This window comes from Alosa sapidissima, chromosome 1, assembly GCF_018492685.1.
Source record: "Alosa sapidissima isolate fAloSap1 chromosome 1, fAloSap1.pri, whole genome shotgun sequence".
Classification (NCBI taxonomy): domain Eukaryota; kingdom Metazoa; phylum Chordata; class Actinopteri; order Clupeiformes; family Clupeidae; genus Alosa; species Alosa sapidissima.
The window spans coordinates 46509310-46528120 of NC_055957.1; the positions used below are offsets into that span (position 1 = coordinate 46509310).

Below are 18811 nucleotides of genomic sequence, written 5' to 3' on the forward strand. Positions count from 1 at the left end.
GGAGGCCATCCCATCCCATCCAGGTGTAGTGCAATGAAGAAATAACTGGCAGGCGACTGCCAGGAGGCTGCCCACTCCTTAGAACATTCCAGAACGATCAAGAAACTTGTTTTGAAATTATAGTTCATGTTGGTGTATAGTTCATGAGCAACTCGTTAAAAAAAAAAAAAGCACCTTTAACTGCACATCTGCTCAACTGATTTTAATTTTGTGCTCATCTTTCTTTTTCTTCGATTTGGCTTGTTTTTGCTCTCCCTCTTGAACTTAATATTCTTTAATTAGAACATTGGGACATGTTTTGTTTCATATTAAGGATCTTTGAAATTGGTCAAAAACTTTTCTCGAGGAAAGACCTTCAAGTTTCAAGTTTCAAGTTTCTTTATTTGTCACATGCATAGTCATAGACTTACAACAAGCAGTGAAATGAACTCCTGACTCCACTCAAACTGTATTGTGTAATAATAAGTTATAGAATAAAAGTTAAGTTAAAACATGAATAAATAAGGAGCTAAAATAAATATAAAAGATATATCCCCCAGACTACCCCTACCCATAAATACAATATAATCTTGTACTACTAAAAGTATACATCTCGGTAAAAGTAGATCCACGGCTTAAAGTGCAAGGTGCATTGTGCAGTTCATGAGGGAGGTGCATGGCATGTAAAAACTTGAAACTTGAAACTTCAGCAGTGCAACCGCCACTAGAGGTCTCTCTAAATGTATGGAAAGCTGAGCTGCATAGAAGTGTAGAAGTGGGATGTAATGGAGTCTTTTCTCACAATTCCATGGACCTACAGTTTGGGCAGCTTGTGGGGAGGTGTGTGTTCATCTGTCCTTCCCATGATCCAACATTCAGCAACATGATTTTAAAGTCCATACCATATCTAGTTGCAAGAATCAGAAAACAAACTTCAAAAACTGTTTGACCTCCCTTGAGACATTTCACTCCTCTTAATCCTCAGACTGAATATTCCATGCAGAACATAATCCTAAAGCTCAGTTGCCTATGTATTTGAAGAGCATAATCAATAGTGATTAATCTCTTGAATATTGTATCTGGTTGTTTCCATTATCAATAAATATATACATAAGCAAACCATACCACTCTGGTTTCAACTATTCACTCATTCACAAACATGGATGTATGGGGTCAGATTGACCACATAGACATCAGGATGGGCAGTTCCTGATTGGCTGCTGTGTGTCCATGCAGTGGACCCACATGCAACAAAGTTCAGAGACAGGATGTGGAGTTGCAATGTGTCACCAGAGTGCTGCTGTTGGATAGAGTAACTTGGGTTGGTAATTTTGCTTGGCTGATATTTATCACAGAAGTACAAAAATGCTTCCTGGATCATTGCAATTAGAGGAACTCATATTCATACTTCTAATCAGCACTGTAAATGGTAAGCAGCTTTCTTTACATTTCATTACAACATTTTTAAAGTTTGATATTTCATGTAATTTTAGTTATAAACCTACATACATTGTATATTTATTTAATGTTGTTTTATCACAGTCATTGGCAGTACAGCATGATATAATTATATAATTGGTTTATATATTGTAAGTGGACTTTGACAAAAGTGTCTGCCAAATACCATAAACATAAAAGCAATGACCTAATTACCAATTATGCATATTATTACTTGCTTCAATGTCTAGTTTGTTATGTTGGCACAGAACAGCATAAATGTTCAGTTGATTTAAGCTGTCAGCATAAGCAACAATATATATTGAGCTATTTTGTGTCATTAGGGGAAGACCATGCCGTTAAGGAGGATGAACCCTGCAGAACAGCTTGTAATGGTGGGGTCTTACACTTATATTGTTTCCTTTACTGCTTACGGTATGTTGCAAATAGCAACACAATGAAATTTTATTTTATCGAAACAGCAAATTACACTTCAATTCAGTTAAAGGTGTACCATCACACCGGTGTGACGGGAATGTTGGAAAATTCTTTAGAAAACGTTCTAAAGAATATCTGGGTTCATTGAAGTCAACATAGAATTTTAGAACCTTGAATTGTTGCCGAATGGAATCTTATGTTCAAAAACCCACACCTTTAAGGGTTAACACTATAAAACATTGCACTTATCACTAAACATCTTTGAAATAAATGTTATAAATTTGAGGTAAATAACTGTGCTGATATCTTCTTTTGCATGGCTGGAGTAGTGGATTACCAGCATGCAGTGAGGCACACTTTCAGGTACAGCACAACTGCGAGCACAAGTCTGCAAACTCACTCTAACATGGGCAGTCAGTTGTCTATGGACTGTGTGGTGGACATCGATGTGTTTCCAAACTGTCCAATGATGATAATGAAGGTTTGTTTGTTTGTTTCTCTACAACTTCAAGTGGTTGATTTACTTGCAGAATGCTTACCCAAATTAGAACAAGGCCACTATGCTGTGTAATTTGTTGATGATATTGACACAGCTCAGGAATCCGCAGATGAAACGCAGTTCGTCACAGAGAGAAAACACAGTGCTCCGGCTCAAGAGTGTGAGGTGAGAGCTTGACATAAGGAAAACAAATAGCTGATGTGGTGAATAGGACACGCACATCATGATACAGAGTAAAGCTAGAGATATCAAGCATGTCACATATTGACTACAAGGACGTTTTCTTGTTTGTGCGTTTACTGATGCTTACTGATGATAGTTGGGTCTCTGAGAAGCCCCACACACCCCATCTGGTGTTTTGATTTCCCAGGGAGCTGCTGGAGAAGAACCCCCTGTGGTTCTCACTTCAGGAAGGAAAGGTCACCACTCTGTGTCCGCAGGAGGGAGAGCAGGTGTGGGCGCTCAACATCAAGAGAGCCATACTGAGCATGCTCCAGACCTCCCACTCCGTGGGGACCCGGATGATGGTGGAGGAGGTGAGGACCCCAGGGTCAGACATCAAGCCAGTGACATGGGCTCCAAATACATGTGCAGTGTGTTATTGGAAAGTAACTTGAGCATTGTTCTCTGGAGTCACTTCGGACTGGAGCAAGGCCTGAAACCAATGCCTTGGTGTAACATTCATATATCCATTGTGTACTATGATCGTGAAGCTGGTTGAAAACAGAAGAAAACACAGACAAGTTTATATTAAGTCCAGTCATTGATTAATAAATGTGTATTTGTATATTATCCATAATCCAAAATGGTGTAATGATGAGATAGCATAGCATAACAGCATTCTCTTCCCTTCTCCAGGAAGATATATATGGCACTTGTATGAGCCGCTATGAGAGGAGGGGGAATGTAGTGCTGAAGGCTCGGAGCCTCCAGCAGTGTCATCATAGGAGGGTTTCTGAGTTCTGGCAGCACTCTGTGGCACTAAAAGAAAACAACGTAAGTGACTTGAGATTCCATAATGCTGTATTTACAGTATATGGCTGAAGATAAATAGAGATGTATATGGTATCATATGAAGACTTCTGTCAGAGGTTTCACTGACTGTGGAGAACAACATATTTGTGAACAGTCATTGTAGAGTACTAGACTGGAATTCATGCAGTCTTTATTCAGTTTTTATGCAACATTTTACCAGGTGCTTTCCATGAAACATGAGTGTGTTCAACATTTGGGGAAAAATACAATGGAGAAAGTGAACTGCACAGAGACAGTTTCCTTGTTAGCATCATCCGGACTGTCTGGTGTCGTGCAGACGAAAACTGTGTCAGTTCTCATTCTGCTGAGGAGCCTGGACAACATACCTCTGAGTTTTGGTAAGTCAGCAATTAAGTGATTACAGTGTTGGCATGTACAATACAGAGCAAAATAGTAATTATACAGATTTAAATGTTTATCACTATCTATACCATTCAATTTCAAAATAACTTAATTAACTTCAACTCAACTCTTATTCCTTTATTCATTTCCCCTTGACTGGTTCAACACATGTTGTCTTAAAATGTGCTATGTAACAAAGTGACTTTATTTGAAATTATATTTTTTATTAACTTGTGATCCTTGCTAGACAAACGTAGGTCCAGATATCTGACTGACCTTAAATTTGAGGAAGCCCTGGATGACCCAGTGAAAGTACAAAAGTCTGCATTACAGGAGGTCATTGCTACTGTTCGAGGGCTGTGCACCCATATGACTGACCAGCAACAGGTCAGAAGCATGTTGAACCTGATTTTTGTGCCACTATTACAAATATGCAACTATACATTTCCAATATGAGCATTACATCCTAAAAGTGTACATTACTTGAATGTACATTATTGGAGTTTTGTCTTTAGACGGTGTATGTCAGTCTCTCTTTCCGTTGTCCTGTTGCAGCAGTCAGACCAGTTCATTGATCTGGTGGTACAGTTGAGGGCTCTGTCCCTGCAACAGCTGAGAGAAGTCTGGCAGGAATCTTCCTTTAAGTGTCGTGATGACTGGTCAGTAACATCTTTAAACGCAAAATCTAAATACCTACAACATGAAGTAACACTCCTCATTTTCTCACACTGACGTGCTCAGATAACCAATGTTGATGTTGCTGAAGAGACAGGCACATTTATCACATCTGTGTTTATGTAGTAAAGGATCACTGCAAGAGTCATTTTTTAAACATAAACATATCGCCCTGACAAAAGTCTGCTGTTGTCACAGGCAACCTCTGATGGATGGCCTCATTACGTGTGGCTCAGAGGGCTGTGTGCGTCTACTGTCTGAACTCCTCTCGTCCAAAGAGATCGAGCAGGATCGGTCATCTTCAATTTTCAGTGCCTTTGCCTTTGCTCACCATCCCTCTCCTGCGATGATTGGCTCTATCAATGTGAGTTAAAGAATACTGGTGTGAACATAATTATTTCTAACAGCTTCACAACACAGCTGAATGTAATTAGTTCACTGGTTGTTGAATGTAGTTGTTGTTATCAATGTTAACATGTTTAAAGTAGAGGAATTTCACAGTTTTAGCTGTTAGCAAACAGTGCCTTGCTAACAAACATTGATAACAAAATCCAATAAGAGCATTGTAGCAGGCCTCTAGATACCCATGTAGTATTTCTTTTGCCTCAGACTTTGCTGCAGGACACAGTCTCCCAACCCAAACTGCTCCTGGCTGGGTCTGCTCTGATCCACCGCCTGTGTCAGGTCCAGCAGGCTCCGTGCAGCCAGATCCCTGAAGTCCAGGAATATGTGCGAACCCTGAAGAACAGCCTAGAGGAGGCCCGCAGAGCTGAAGACTCCTCCAGAGTAAGAGGCATCCCATTCACATAAAACAAATAAGAAAAATATTGTGTATGAGAGTAGGAGACCTCACTGATGAATTCTCAGTTTGAGTGTAGATGATGATGACATGCTGGACTGTCTTGTGTTAAACACATTGTTAAACAAAACACTGAAAACACTGTTAAGTGGAAATGTCCTCATTCAGCACATCCACAATGCTGTTGGAAATGAATGATGATAGTTAAGACAGCGGTGATTATGATAATGCTAACCACACATCTATGGTTGTAGATGCTTCTGATAATGAAAGCTGTGGGGAACTCTGGCCAGGCAGACCTCATCCCTCAACTGAACGATTGCATTTTGAACCACTCATCCCCTCTGGAGTTGCGCCTAGCTGCCACCCAAGCCTTCAGACGCATCCCTTGCAATGCTAATGTCAGTGTAACCATTATGGGTTTTTTATACACACATGAGTGTTTGGATGCAGCCTCCAGGCTGTTGCAAGTACACCTTTTTCAAACTGTAATTGTTTCGTCTGAATGTAAAACTAGCTGATTCTTTGAAAGCAATGCCTTGAGTGTTTACTGAGGAACACAGACCTCACCTTTTACTGACAGACAGCTTCATCCCCCAGAGGAAAGTGTTGGCGTTGGCATACCAGTCGTCCCAGGAGGACGTGGAGGTCAGGATAGCAGCTTATCAGCAGCTCATGCGCTGTGCCAACCAAGAGATCTTTGGAGTAATAAGATCCACCCTTGAGAGAGAGGCATCTAGCCAAGGTTTGTGTCTAAAAAAATTAGAAAAAATAGATGTCTTATTCCATTGTGCATGCTGTTCCTTGATTTACTTTTTATTTGTAATATTGTGATCTCTCATTTTCTTCTAGTCGGTTCATTTGTATGGAGTCACCTTACACAAATTCAGAAAACTGAAGACCCCCTTAAACAGATACTGCTACAGTCAATGCCTGATGACATTATCAGCAAGAATTTTGAAGCAGAGCCTTGGAAATATTCCTCCTTCATGGACTCCACCGCAGACACGGGTATTTCTCAGATGGACGCTCAAACCCCTTAGGCCTTTTCACAAGACCAATGATACCCATGTGTTACCATTTTGAAACAAATATCATATATATTATTCATTTAGTCGATCCTGAAATCTGTTTTAGATTGTTTTATATGCCTGTTATAGGCCTGTTTTATAGGCGTCTGTTCTGTGTTCTTGTGTGTCAGGCCTTGGAACTGCCAACATGGAAGGGGCTTTAGTGTTCTCTCCAAAATCATTCCTCCCACGTTCCCTCATGACAAATTTGACTGTGCATATCTTTGGAAGAACATTTAATCTAATGGAGGTGAGAGAAACGGATTTGTAGGACCTGTTCTTTAACGTTTTTTTTTTCTTAGTTATGCCTGAATTCCAGTTATCCGTAACAAAGTGTGTGGTGTTGTAATCAATAATATTTCATAAATGATTTAGTAGATATTGTAAGTACACCCATGAAGGCAGTCTAACATAAGCTTCTCCGTCTCCGGTCAGATCAGCTTTCGGGCAGAAAACGTGGAGCCATTGCTCTTGGGTTTGCTGAGAGGACAGTCAGCCGATCCCCAGAACAGGCCAAGTCCCCAGCAGGCCAGAGAGGCCTCAGGGCGGCAGAGGAGGGCTGCTGCTCGAACCGCTGGATCAGAGAGCCAAGGCCGTCAAAGAGACACTGGAAGAGATGAGTGTAAAGCCCAGACTGACAGCTTCCTCAAACAGGCCAAAGCTCAGGTAAGACCACATGCCAGGGGATTGGGGTTAGTATTATATGAATGAACTTAAATGAGAGGGCACACTTATATATATATATATATATATATATATATATATATATATATATATATATATATATATATATATACATACATTTTGTCGATTTTACTTTCATATAATTTCCAACCTGGAGTACAAAACTTCATAGTCCTAAGTAGCCCTGGGAATTAAATGAGCAAACATGCAAAGCATGCTATATTTCATATATTTCATGTTAAAGGGCAAATGTTTGATTAGTTTTCAGGAAAAAGATCAGCTATCACAACACCGAGGTGCTGGTTCAGCATGAAGGTTTTTGGTAACGAGCTTGACATGCTTACCTGTGATGACTTATCTGACCACATGGAGATGCTGTCGCTGAGAGTGGCAGAAGTAGCTCTAAAGCTGCTGAAGGTAAGGTATTTCATCCTTACACAAGTGCAGATCTATGTTTTTTGTCATTCCTTTTGTCCTTTATTTATGAATTTTGTTTATATCTTCATATTTAAGATTAATTAATTAATGAATTGTTGTTAATTTTGTTTATTTGGTTTCTCTCTGGTCTCCAATAGGGACAAGAGGTGAAACTGCACCATAGGTTCTTTGTTTTAACAGAGGAGCTGGTCCTTCCATCTCTGTCAGGTTTACCCCTCAAGTTAGGTGTCAATATGTCATCCCTCTTCACCCTTCAATTGAAGGGAAATGCCCATGTCAAAGACTGGTTCAACTTCTTATTATCTGGCCATATCAAACCAAAGTAAGTCCTGAACAAATATAGTGCAACACTTTACAATACTGGTACACAATTTAGCATTAGTTAAGTATTAGTTAAACATTAACAAACACTATATCATTATTAAGTATGTTTCCAACATTACTTAAAGATTAACAAATGTGTTTTTCCTCATTAGAGTCTTATTTACTAGGTGTTATCAGTGTGTTTTCCTTTGTTATAAATTATAACTTTGCGGTACACAAAAAAGGTAAGTAAAGTTGATTTCATGATGAATTCATAATGTATTCACATATACGCCCATCCACACAAGCTTCTGCATTGTAATATTAGGCAAAAATCCTACCTGGGGTCTCTAAGGTGCCTGAGGAGATTTATTCATTGCACAGGATAGTCTACTAGCTGGCAAATAGTAGGCCTATGAAGTCTGAATAACATTGAATTGCCAATGAAATAAGTGAGGTATTAACCTAAAGTAACATTGACATAATCTCTAGTTAATTATGAATTCATCATGTGTTCAGTATGTAAACATTAGAATTATAAATTAGTTTACTGCTTGCACCTTATGAATTCATCATGAGTTAATAATTAATTCATCATGAGTTCGGTATGTACACATTAGGAATTATTTATAAATTTACTATTTGCACATATGAATCATACCCTTAGTAATATAGATGTAACTATTTAGGATATGGGGAATTCATAATTTATAACAAAGGAAAACACCCTGATAACACCTAGAAAATAATACTCTATTAATGAGGAAAAGCACATGTGTTAATCCTTAAGTAATATTGGAGACATATTTAATAATGATTAATTAGGTGTTTGTTAATGCTTAACTAATACTTAACTAATGCTAAATAGTGTACCATTATTGTGTTATTAAAGTGTTACCAATATAGTAAATGGATCTACCTTTAATGAGCTTTTATGACAGTCTTTTAAGTGTTTTGTGTTCATCCTTAAACTAGCGCCCTTGTTGGAATCTCAGTTAGAATGGGAGTAGATGGGGCCCTCGGGCAGGTTGGGGTCGAGTGGTCAACTAAACTCAAAACCTCCACCAGTTTGGATGGAAGCATACAGCTTCGCAATGGCCAGGCTTTCAAGGTGATTCTCAACACACCTGATGAATCAATGGACCTTCTCTCTTTCAGGTAATAGAAAGAGTTGTGATTGTAGATATTCTAGAGTTGATTGTTGACAGGGCAACAACTTGTCTGTCACCTTTTATGCAATAGCCTTCTGTATGATATAATGTTTTAATTCAAATCAGTGATGATGAAAGGGAAAATTAGAAGAGAAGGAAGGACACACACTCTCACAAACACACACACACACATCTAGTGGTTATGTATCTGGACTTCAAAGTGCAATGCCAGAAAGTTATGGGTTCAATACCAGGGGCTGCCACTGCTGTGCCCTTGAGCAATGTACTTAACCACAGTAATTACCTCTATGTGTGTATCTGGATAAGAGCATCAGTTAAATAGTAAAGAGTTAATACACTGACAAGCACGGACATGTGCACACACACACACACACACACATGTGCACACGCACACGCACACAACACACACATGCACACACACACACACACACACACTTAGTAATATCTCCCATGTCTCAACAGTTCAGGAATATTTAGGGTAAGTGGGGGTATGAGAGAGGAGTTGAGCAGCTCAAAGAACCTGATGGAGAAGACCATCTGCTCTCCAAAGACATGTGAGTTCCTGCCTCCAACTTCCCTGCTGTCACCTTTCAAATTACGCCAGTTAGTAACAAACTAATCAAGTGTTTCTTTTTTAATAATGTAGAAATGTTGTAACCATGTTTTCCACTAGGGTCGAAGTTGATTGGATGGCAGCTGTGCTATGATGTGTCCCATCCTCAGTCTGTGATGGGAAAGGCCATCCTCTATCATGGTCCTACCAACCTATCTTTAAGACTCGTGAAGCTTGATAAAGGCCTCCATCAATACCTGCTCGAAGCTATTTATACTTCCCTGCCACTGGTAAGTCAGAGCAGTTACTTGTATTGTTTATGTAACATAAATAAAAGCTTGACAGAAAAATAAACGCTGAGCTGAACTTTTATGATTATATTTTGCTGATATTTATTCATGCTATGTATGCATTTTTAGAAACAGTATGATGAATCAATACAATGGAGCTGTCAGAATGTTCCGGTAACTAAACTTTGTATAATATGCTGTGCCCAGAGAGACGCCTGGCTACCCCATGAGCTCCACCTGCTTCTCTCTCTGAGGACGCCCCAAGCCAGTGTTCCCAGGGACATGGGGGTAGAGTTCATCATGAGCCCCCGTCGGCTCCTACTGAAGATCACCCACCCTCAGAAGAACATCCTTATCCAAGGTCTTCACCACTGAATTCACCATAATGATCATATTGTTATTCTATGTTTGATTATACAAGTGACAGTTAAAGCGATGGTTCGGATTAATTTCACCCTAGGGTCCTGTGCACCATGACCCCGAGCCAAACACCCTCCCAGAACCTGTTTTCCCTGGGTTGAACCCTGGTCGAGTGGAACCAACTTTAAATAAACTCCTGGTGTACTTACAAACTTTCCAATGCCTCGTTTTTATGAGTAAAGAACATAGTTGTACTATTGTAGATGTTTCGTACCATTCTGGGAATTATTAGTGTGGTAATTTACGAGATACTAAGTTGGTTCCATTACTGCATTACATCCTGCAGAAAGTCATTAGTTTCTGACAGCGCTACTCGACCAGGGTTCGACCAAGGGAAAACAGGTTCTGGGAGGGTGTTTGGCTCGGGGTCATGGTGCAAAGGACCCTAGAGTGAAATTACTCCGAACCATCGCTTTAAATCTTGTTACTTTTCATTATCACACTTTCACAGGACACCTTGATCATGTTAAGAACACACACACTGCAAAACTTGAGCTTCTGATGGATCACACTCACCATTATTACCTCAAGGTGAGAAATACCACACATCAGGTGGCAAATATGGCATTATCCATTCCTCTGTGAAGAATTAGACTGTTTTTTGTATAGATGTTAAAGGAATTATCCGGAGTAAAATGCACTTTAGATCAATTTACGGATGATTGGGAGTACATACGTTGAGTTGACATCAAAATCATGTCATTCGGATGTGTTTTGAGAAAGTTCGATTTTACCGTTTTTAGTCAAAACTCGTTAGCCTGGATGTGACCAGGGCAAGTCATTTCGCGCTACAAAACGCTATTTTTATACCTCTTCTACAGTTCCAAACAACATTACACTTACGTGGTAGTGAGTAGAGGCTCCCTAAAGCCAAACCGTAGTACTAGCTTGATGAAAACGGTAAAATCGAACTTTCTCAAAACACATCCGAATGACATTATTTTGATGTCTCAACTCAACGTATGTACTCCCAATCATCCGTAAATTGATCTAAAGTGCATTTTACTCCGGATAATTCCTTTAATATTAACTCTAACATACCTCCTGAACCTGATTCGATGGCAGGGTTGCCAACTCTCACAAATGTGGTATGACACTCACGCTGTTCTGTTTCACGCTAGTGTCAAAAAAATCTATTGGATCCATCCACTTTAACATCACCTGTTGACATCACCATCACCTGTCTTTGTCAATCTCACACCTAGCCAGGCTTGAGAGTTGGCGACTCTAAGGTGGTAAACGTGATTTTTTTTTGTATATAAAATCACAATCTGTGCACAGGGCATGATGGAGACTTTCAGCCTTCCCACAGAGAAGAGGCAGCAGTACCGTCTGGAGGCGAAAGGGACAGCACATAGTCGTCCCATCATCCTCTCTGTCGACATTGCCCAGGGGCTTGATAGAAGGATCAGTGTGGCAGCCATGCTGAAGAACATCTTTAAAGACACAGCCTCCTTCTCAGGTGCACAGTACAGCACAATATGCCAAGACATTGTCCAAGTCTTCTGTCGGTTTATGAAACCAGATCTTTCAGTAGCAAACAGTTCCATGACTGTAAGGACAAATTGGTGGTTTTAATTATTCTAAAACAAAAAGTGAAGTGTTGTGTTGCATTGTGGATTATGCAATGTGCAGGAAATGAGTTCTGTCACGCTCATCTGGAGACGGTTAAAGCAGACAATGTGGTTCTGTTCAGAAACTGTCATCAATAAGATGTATCCTTACAGCCTGTGTCATCTGAGCGTTTGAGCTGTAATTTCCCCCTGGTGCTCTACAGTGCAGCTTGACCGTCGGCAGGACAGCGGGCAGAGGCAGTACTCTGTGGACACTGAGGTCCTCCTGCCTGGACTGCTCGGGGGCAGGATCCTTGGGCTGCTGGAACACAGAGGCCCACACTGGAGCTCTGCGCTCAGGCTCAAATATGGACTCAGAGGTAAGAGATCCCCCAGGCCATAGTAACTACACTTATTGCCTTATGTACATGTGCAGATTGGCGCCTTGCCTGGCCGCCTCTTGGCATCACCATGTGGAAATGTGTGTGTGAGTGGATAAACTGAGGTCCCCCGAGGTTGAGAGAATTGTCCATAGACCTGCACGACAGGGTTGTGTTTTTATACACAATGTGGCTAATGTGCGGAAAATTACTGTATTTAAAACATTTATATCTCATAAGAACCCCTTTAGAATGAAAGAGCCATCCAGACAAAACTTAATAGAGCATCACAGTCCCGCCCCTCCTCCGAGAGAGCTTAGTTTCCGGAAGTACATTTCCCATTCATTTCTCGCATTGATGTTTTGGAAAAATCCGTATTTAAAGAGTTTTAGAGCATGTCTTAGGCTAATCAGCTACGGAGTAACTCATAAGCATACAACATATCATTTCGAGTGAAAAAACGAAGAGAAAGTCAAAAAAAGTCAAAGGTACAAGACTGTACATATTTTCATTTCCGAGCGAAGGAACTACTCATCCCATAAACCACCGCGCCTCACTGAATAATATATAAGCAATGCACGAACCCGCGCAAAATCATTTCCAACCGGCGACAGCACGGGAATCCTTTCCTCCAAACAGTGATTTTTATATAGTGAATGTGCAGTTAATAGCAGTTATTTCAGGAGTAATCGTGCAAATAATCGTGTTTTGGTATTGAATGTTATATTTACCATCGTGTATTTTATATCGTGTGTGAAAGCGGTTAACGTTAGCAACATTGTGCAGTGCTTCGTATCTGACTGCCATCCTGATGCATGGACCGGTGCATGGTCTGCTCTTGGACCACCATATTCAGTTTGCTGTGAATTATTATGCTAAATTTCATTAAATGTACGAAGAAGTATTTTTAGGTTAATGATTGATGATATGACTAGTACAGTATGAAGGCTACAGTAGCCTTGCTAATGTTAACTAGCATTACCAACCTCCCTGCAAAACTCACCACACAACTTTGTAGGTCTTGTCCCTCATGCTGGCTCTTACAAAACCCACAAGCTAACCCTCGGACACACAACAGTCAATAATGTGACCTGATTTAAAGTGGTTTTCACCCCTTTGGACACTCTTGATTTCGTCCTTGAAACGGTGAAATATTCACGGGGGCATGGACGGTTTGCTAACCATTTTACTGCAGTGTCTAGCTGCTAGCCGGTGGTAGCATCCTGCTTGCATGTGCTATCAGCTAGCTAGCTAGTTCAAAAGTTGAAGTTGATACAGGGCTTTTTATGCCTCGACTAAGTTGATGTTTCCTATAAACAACAATTCATGTTCATAGAAACAACAAGGTCACTAAAACATTATATTAATGTTAGCAGCATTATAATGACATTCTAATGTCTGAAAGGCTAATGATTAGCCTATCGGCTACCTCAAAAGTTAAGTGTTTAAACTAGCATTTAGTGTTCTATTTGATGGTGTATTGGCCCTGACTAAGTTCGTGTGATATATAAACCACAATCCTTGTTGATACAAGTACCAATGTTTGTCTAGAAAGTTTTTATTCACATTAAGATATTCGCCATAGACCTCTCCAGAATAAGTCCCGCCTCCGTAACTTCCGTATCCATCCAACTTCCGGGCGTCGATTGTCTATGGGAAGTAACATGGCGTTTCGAAATATCATACCGGTAAAACATCTGTAGGTAGCGAAGTAGAAAAAGCTGGTGGGCAGATTGGCCTACACACTTCTGCCATCTAGTTTCCACTGGATTTTTTAATTGTCGGTGCCGTTAATCAAAAAATCCAGTGGAAACTAGATGGCAGAAGTGTGTAGGCCAATCTGCCCAGCAGCTTTTTCTACTTTGTCACCTACAGAGTTTGACAGGTACGATCTTTCAAAACGCCATGTTATTTCCCATAGACATTTGACGACCGAAGGTTGGATGGATACGGAATTTAGGAGGCGGGACTTATTCCGGAGAGGTCTATACATGGATTTCTATGGAACGTCACGAAAACATGCATGCGCAACCAAGAGGCAGAAAGCACCATAGAACAGCATAGAGCAATGCAAAAGAGCAAAAGAATAAAATTAGTTTTTGTGCTGAAAACTGCACCAATTCGAAATCATGATGGTTAGAGAATGTTAAATATGTTCAATATCCATAACGGAATGCATGTCTTCGCCAAAAATGACAAAATACGATGTTATATTATTAATCCAAATGAACGTCAAACTTTGAAATATAGTCTGAAATGAGATGTTATTATCATTGAGACAACAGGGGTATACAAAAAAATCAGATTGTAGCTTACAGCAGCCGACTATTTAGGTTAAGTTTATAACGTTGTGGACGGCCACCAAGCGTCTTCTGCCTCACGGCTGCGCGCGCATCTAGTTTTGTTGGTAAACGGGAAACCCGTGTATAGGCAGTAAAAGACTCCGCCATCTTTGTCAATAATTTTCGCTGATAGAGTTTCAAACTATGATCATAACGGCCTTTCCACCAATCAGAGGCATCACTGTGGGATTGTGGGATTGTTCAGGATTGTGGGTAATGAAGTACTTATCCAAGACATCGGGATTAAAAGACATTTATTTCAAAACAAGGTTAGTGCCCCTTAAATTTTCGCCCTCTATATGACCATATACAATCGCTTAGTACAGCTGTAGCTGGTTTTGAGTCTACCATGTGCAGTTAAGTTTTTATGGCTTATACACGAATTGTCAATGGAGAAATTGCATTGAATTCTTACTTCCGGAAACTCCTGTGGGCGGGACTGTGATGCGGTAGTGATCTAACCAAAACCGAGTGACTGACGTTCGACTGTCCTCCACAAATTTGCAATATGTCTTCATTTTCCGCAGAGGAAGCCCAAGAGCTCAGACAGGAGTGCCACATCTCCCAGAGCCTGAGTAGAGAGATGTTACCTACGCAGACCTATCACATGAGGGCTCAGCACGAGCTGCGCTGCTCACATGCACCATCAGTCAACCATAAGGTGCTGATGCAAAAACAAAGGATACACACATACTCAATGTTGTGCTAGGGATGACTGCTTTGATTGTTATCACAATTGATGAATACTGTATAAGTTTAGTGTAGAATATAATAAATGTAAATATGAACTGGCATTGATTATGGCCTCCATGTACTTCTGCTACAGAACGCCAAATGCAGAGTTAGTAGACATTCTCAGGAACTCCACTACCATAGCCTAGACTTACAGAGAGCAATGTATTTCATTGCTCTATTCTATTAATGCTAACAATCATTAATTATTGAGCTATTGAGCATAACTGCATTTCCAGATCCAGCTCAGGCATGAGAGGAGTGCCACTCACATGCTGGCCTCTGTGGACCTGAACTATGGCAAGCACTGGGACCAGACGGCTAACAAGCACAGGGTCATCTTTAGCCAGTCCCTCAGAAACCAATCACGGCCTGGCCTCACTAACTATGCTCTAGAGGTATGTCTTTCTTCTGTCTCACAGCCATTAAGTGATACATCATATTTATATTACAGTTAAGTGCTGTTTTGAGTTCGTGTTTGAACGGTTGGTTGTTTTGCCGGCTGGTTTGTGAGTTTGTTGGTTGTTTGACTTGTTGGATGATTGACTGGTTGGCCACTTAGGTGTCAGCTGGTTGGCTGTTTGGTGTGTTTCTATACATCTTGAATCAACATTCAAACATGTGGCATAATGCACGTCTCTCACATGTTATTAAAGGGGTAAAAAGAGTTCAGTGTTATGAAGGTGATATATGTGCTGTGAGTTGGCTTTGAATAACATCTTCTGTTAGTGACTTATTTTAAACACTCACCAAGAGATTATTTTTCTGTCTTCAAATAGATAACAGTTTTTTTCTCATCCTTGTTTGCTATAGTTTTCCTTAAAAGTCCCCGACAGAGATATGAACTACAGGGCAGAGCTACTCCACTCTCGGCTTCAAAGCAAAAAAGCAGAGGGCCGTACTCATCTCAAGGTCAACTACAATGACCACATGCCCTTTGTGGCTGGCCTACACTGGAAGGAGCTCACCTCCAAAGCCTCCCTTAAGAAATATGAAGGTGATAAAAATTCCTACTTGTCATACACCCCCACACACACACTCACCCTCATGAAGAAATAACAATTGATAATATCATGAATGGAATTTAATAATGCCTCCCTTCCTCCATTCCTCCTGTCTTTTTCTGTGCAGGGACTTTTAACATGGACAGCCCCTGGCTCTATGTGTTTTGTGTGCACAAGCTGCACCAGCTCCAGCGGGGCACAGTGGAGTTCAGCTCGGAGCTGACCACCCGCAGACTCCTGGCCATCCAGAGCCTCATGCTGCAGGGCCTTTACAGGGACAGGAAGGGGGAGAAGGAGGCCAGAATACACCTCTTCACCCCCACCGTCTCCTATCTGAAGGTAGACGTACCATCCTCAAGATGCTGCACCACAGCTCAGAGTTTATGAAATAGTTCTCATGTGTACGATCAGATCTATACTTTAAAAGGGTCATGATGATCACAGTTTGTGATGTTAGTAAACAATGCATACTGTAGTAATAGGTTCAGTTCCTACTAGCAACATGTTCCCTTGCCAAATCTACATCGTTAAAAATGGAAGGCCACTTGAACAGGGACTGGTTTCATACTGTACCGAAATGATTACCACCACCATCGTTGTGTGTCAATAAAAGTATCTGGATCTGTAAAAGTAGACACCATTACATGCAAATTAAATGCAACCATCATTAATAATTAGTTCATGAGAGCCTGTGCTGAAAGAGCTGGTGATGACACACATTAGCCAAATCTATACCCTTAAAAAAACACTAGGCCCCCAGCACTGGCCATTACATCATATAAGGCTGTGATGGAAGAGCACAGGTTCTGAAAGGGTGTCTTGTTCCTTTCTTTGCCAGGCTGGGGCTCATGGTGTGCTGGGCAAGCGAGGGTTGAGGGCCTCCTGTTCCTTCAGCTCGGTGTGGACAGAGGCTGTGCAGGGCCAGATCGCTCTGAGCGACGGCAGGCAGCTGAAGACTCTGGACCTGGGCGCAGTGTGTGGCCACCACAACCTCAGCCTCACCACCAGCCTGAGCTTGATAGATAAGGTAGAGCCACAGCAGGTTACCTGCACACACATGTACGCACGGACGCACGCACGTTGTTCAGAATAGGAAATGGCTGCCATTTTGAAGTTAATGTAATATGTAATTAATAAGAGAACATTTCACATGATCTCTAAGACATGAAGTACAATTGATGTATGGTACTCTGAATACACTGTGTCCATCATACATTGTAGTTAAAAAAGGTGTGTTCATGGGCAGTCTTCTGCATCACTCTATCCCACCTCCTGGCTCCATACAGCAGCTGAAGAAGAGGCATGTGGCGCTGAAGATGAAGCTGTCCGAGTCTAAGGGAGCAGCCACAGAGCTGGAGATGGAGGGAAGCCTGGAAGAGCTCAGGAGGGATGGGTGGAGGTACCAGAAAAGAGCCACGCTTCACCTCAGGTGAGCATGGAGAACACAGATGATGATGGTGATGGAGGTGATGGAGGTGATGATGGTGATGATGTTGATAGCTGTGGTGGTGATGATGATGATGGTGATGACGATAGGGATGATGATGATGATGATGATGGTGATGGAGGTGATGGTGATGATGTTGATAGTTGTGGTGGTGATGATGATGATGGTGATGACGATAGGGATGATGATGATGATGATGGTGATGGAGGTGATGGTGATGATGTTGATAGTTGTGGTGGTGATGATGAAGATTGTGATGATAGAGATGATGATGGTGGTGCTGGTGATGATTATGATGGTGATTGTGATGATGATGAAAGTCATAATGGTGATGGTGATGATGATGATAGTGATGGTGATGGAAAATAATTTTTCTTTGCTGATGATACTGGTGCTGTTACTGTTCTTGATGATAGTGGTGGTTACGATGATTTCGCTACTGCTGATTTTTCTTTTGTGTCATTTTCTTTTGCTTTGCAGACAGCCATTCAAGTTCCTCCCTGAAAGCCTGCTTCTCCAGGAGACCTTCACCATAGATCTCGAAAAGGGCACATACATCCTGAATTCCAAAGCCCTGCTTCAGAATGACAAACAGCTCACCCACACCCTCACTATGGGATACAAATCTCAGAAGCCATTTGTAAGTTGAGACTCTAACACAATACTCAATACATTGTTTGTCATCTTGTGTCATTATCAGATATCTGGTTAGTTATACATTTGCTTTCCCTAGCATGTGTTTAATTTGATGTCTTTATGTCTTTTTAAATGTGTGTGTGTGTGTGTGTGTGTGTGTGTGTGTAGATCTGCTCATCCCTGGTCCATCCATTCAGCTCCTCTACCATCCCTCAGGACTCTGAGATGTGCCTGTCTCTTGGCCACGGTCAGGTACTCAAATATAACTTTCATGGTATATTTATGCTTCAATATGTTCCTATAGCTTTGATGTTTCTATATAGGTCTGATGTGTCTACATTCAGATTTATCATTACGTCTTACAAATATATTGTTTGCATTCACTGAAGATATTATATGGCATATATGCATGTATGTACATTATGTGTACATGCATGCTTGTTTGTATATACTGTATACTTGCATCTGTGCATGTTTGTATGTATGTTTATATGGCTGTATTTATGTACTGCATGTATGTACAGTCACGTTAGCAAAGTGACAAAGTAGACAAAGTTAGCACACCCATGCTAAAGTTGACTAA

At 40.9% G+C, this 18811-nt stretch overlaps 2 protein-coding genes across 2 annotated transcripts in view; both read left to right on the top strand.

Moving 5' to 3' along the window:
- The first annotated feature begins 1304 nt into the window (after positions 1-1304).
- Positions 1305-6102, top strand: LOC121706389 (vitellogenin-like). The gene is made up of 14 exons (XM_042088121.1): positions 1305-1408; positions 1761-1811; positions 2184-2335; positions 2448-2518; positions 2724-2889; positions 3212-3349; positions 3549-3726; positions 3978-4117; positions 4286-4389; positions 4604-4769; positions 5015-5191; positions 5459-5605; positions 5805-5949; positions 6095-6102. Exons 1-14 carry the CDS (start codon positions 1345-1347, stop codon positions 6100-6102), a joined length of 1707 nt encoding a protein of 568 aa, XP_041944055.1. The 5' UTR covers positions 1305-1344.
- LOC121707519 overlaps positions 6099-18811 on the top strand; it is a 36043-nt gene continuing 23330 nt past the window's right edge. The window contains exons 1-20 of the mRNA XM_042090166.1: positions 6099-6215; positions 6406-6524; positions 6710-6940; positions 7220-7375; positions 7534-7718; positions 8675-8857; positions 9334-9425; positions 9545-9714; positions 9922-10075; positions 10586-10665; positions 11416-11596; positions 11912-12067; positions 14937-15070; positions 15381-15539; positions 15955-16138; positions 16273-16484; positions 16984-17172; positions 17432-17574; positions 18073-18232; positions 18397-18480. Of these exons, the coding sequence (XP_041946100.1) occupies positions 6134-6215; positions 6406-6524; positions 6710-6940; positions 7220-7375; positions 7534-7718; positions 8675-8857; positions 9334-9425; positions 9545-9714; positions 9922-10075; positions 10586-10665; positions 11416-11596; positions 11912-12067; positions 14937-15070; positions 15381-15539; positions 15955-16138; positions 16273-16484; positions 16984-17172; positions 17432-17574; positions 18073-18232; positions 18397-18480 (3054 nt within the window). The 5' untranslated portion in view covers positions 6099-6133. The remainder of the gene's footprint in view (positions 6216-6405; positions 6525-6709; positions 6941-7219; positions 7376-7533; positions 7719-8674; positions 8858-9333; positions 9426-9544; positions 9715-9921; positions 10076-10585; positions 10666-11415; positions 11597-11911; positions 12068-14936; positions 15071-15380; positions 15540-15954; positions 16139-16272; positions 16485-16983; positions 17173-17431; positions 17575-18072; positions 18233-18396; positions 18481-18811) is intronic.

Coding starts and splice junctions, on each gene's coding strand:
- LOC121706389 (XM_042088121.1), top strand. CDS start 1,345: ATGCTTCCTGGATCATTGCAATTAGAGGAACTCATATTCATACTTCTA. Junction 1,812..2,183: donor CTGCAGAACAGCTTGTAATG/GTGGGGTCTTAC, acceptor TGGCTGGAGTAG/TGGATTACCAGCATGCAGTG. Junction 3,727..3,977: donor CAACATACCTCTGAGTTTTG/GTAAGTCAGCAA, acceptor GATCCTTGCTAG/ACAAACGTAGGTCCAGATAT.